Source organism: Perkinsus marinus (assembly GCF_000006405.1).
Source record: "Perkinsus marinus ATCC 50983 genomic scaffold scf_1104296949592, whole genome shotgun sequence".
Taxonomy (NCBI): domain Eukaryota; phylum Perkinsozoa; order Perkinsida; family Perkinsidae; genus Perkinsus; species Perkinsus marinus.
Window position 1 is genome coordinate 96504 of NW_003209868.1, and position 1170 is coordinate 97673.

Below are 1170 nucleotides of genomic sequence, written 5' to 3' on the forward strand. Positions count from 1 at the left end.
GGTGGGTTGGTCATCTAGAGGGATAGGTGTTCTGGAAGGGCTAGATCAGAAATTGCTAGATAGTTGCTTGGTTGTGTTGAAATGAATATATAATCGTTCGTATTTTTCAACAACAACAACAACAACGCCAGGAATAGCCCCTTCAGGCTTGTAATAATATGCAACGAAATATTCACCGGTTATGTACATCAGTGTGGGTATATGTTGATATAAAAGTCTGAGAAGAATACAGATCCCTTCACACGGACAAGGACAGGGTTTACCGGCTACGTTTAGGCGCACAGCTGTGGGCGCCCTAATGTCATTCCTGTGCTCTTCTGTGATTAATATGTGGTTCGAATCTTCTCTAGACGACTTTGATGGTTGAAGTTAACCCAGAATTGAGATAAAATTTCAACGCGATATTGTATATGTGGTCCATTGCTGACGTAGTGTTTTGATAGTAAATATACTTTGGAGTAAATTCCAAGAATATGAATATTGTCAAATATTCATGAGAATTGAAGTACAGTTTAATGTATGTTATGGTAATGAGTAAGGACTACACGATATAGGATTGGTCCATATAGTGCCTAAAAAAAGTCGCGACATTCGAAAATGCTGGAAAAATGTCCGTGCTTGGAATTGAACCTCCGAGGCTTCTGTATATCTTGTCTGTTTAGATATGATGAGTTTACCAATGGTGACTTGGAACTGCTGGCCAAGATGCTATCGGTGATCATGTCCATGTTTTGCACGATAACGGAGCTGTGTCAAGGGCCTTGCGAAGGGAACCAAACAGCTGCAGCGAGGAAAACTAAACTCCTACCCTGCGTTAACTACATATGGTAGGGAAAATGACAAGTTTCACGACCGTACTACGTGAAGTGGCGTAAAACTCGGTGAAAAACGCGATATTCGCGATGCTATGCAGTAGTCGTGAAATGTGTTTTCCACTAGTGTTTTATATATTACGGTTGAAACTCCATTGTATTAATACTGTTAGGCTGGCGATAAACAAATCTGCTGAAAATGAGGTATCAGCGGCTCCCACCACAAGTCGTTGGTTGCTCAAGAGGACCACAACACGACTCGAGGCTGTGCCCGAGCATGGTCCAATGGCACCTTTGCTGGGTGCTGACCAGGACGTGGCTCCTGGGCCGACTTTGATCGATGGGACCCCAGTGAGGG

At 43.2% G+C, this 1170-nt stretch overlaps 1 protein-coding gene across 1 annotated transcript in view; it reads left to right on the forward strand.

Moving 5' to 3' along the window:
• Window positions 1-1170, forward strand: part of Pmar_PMAR018232 (hypothetical protein) — a gene marked incomplete at both ends in the record, with an annotated part of 5561 nt that overhangs the window by 3280 nt on the left and 1111 nt on the right. Inside the window, 2 exons of the mRNA XM_002778390.1 lie at window positions 663-714; window positions 986-1163. Of these exons, the coding sequence (XP_002778436.1) occupies window positions 663-714; window positions 986-1163 (230 nt within the window). The remainder of the gene's footprint in view (window positions 1-662; window positions 715-985; window positions 1164-1170) is intronic.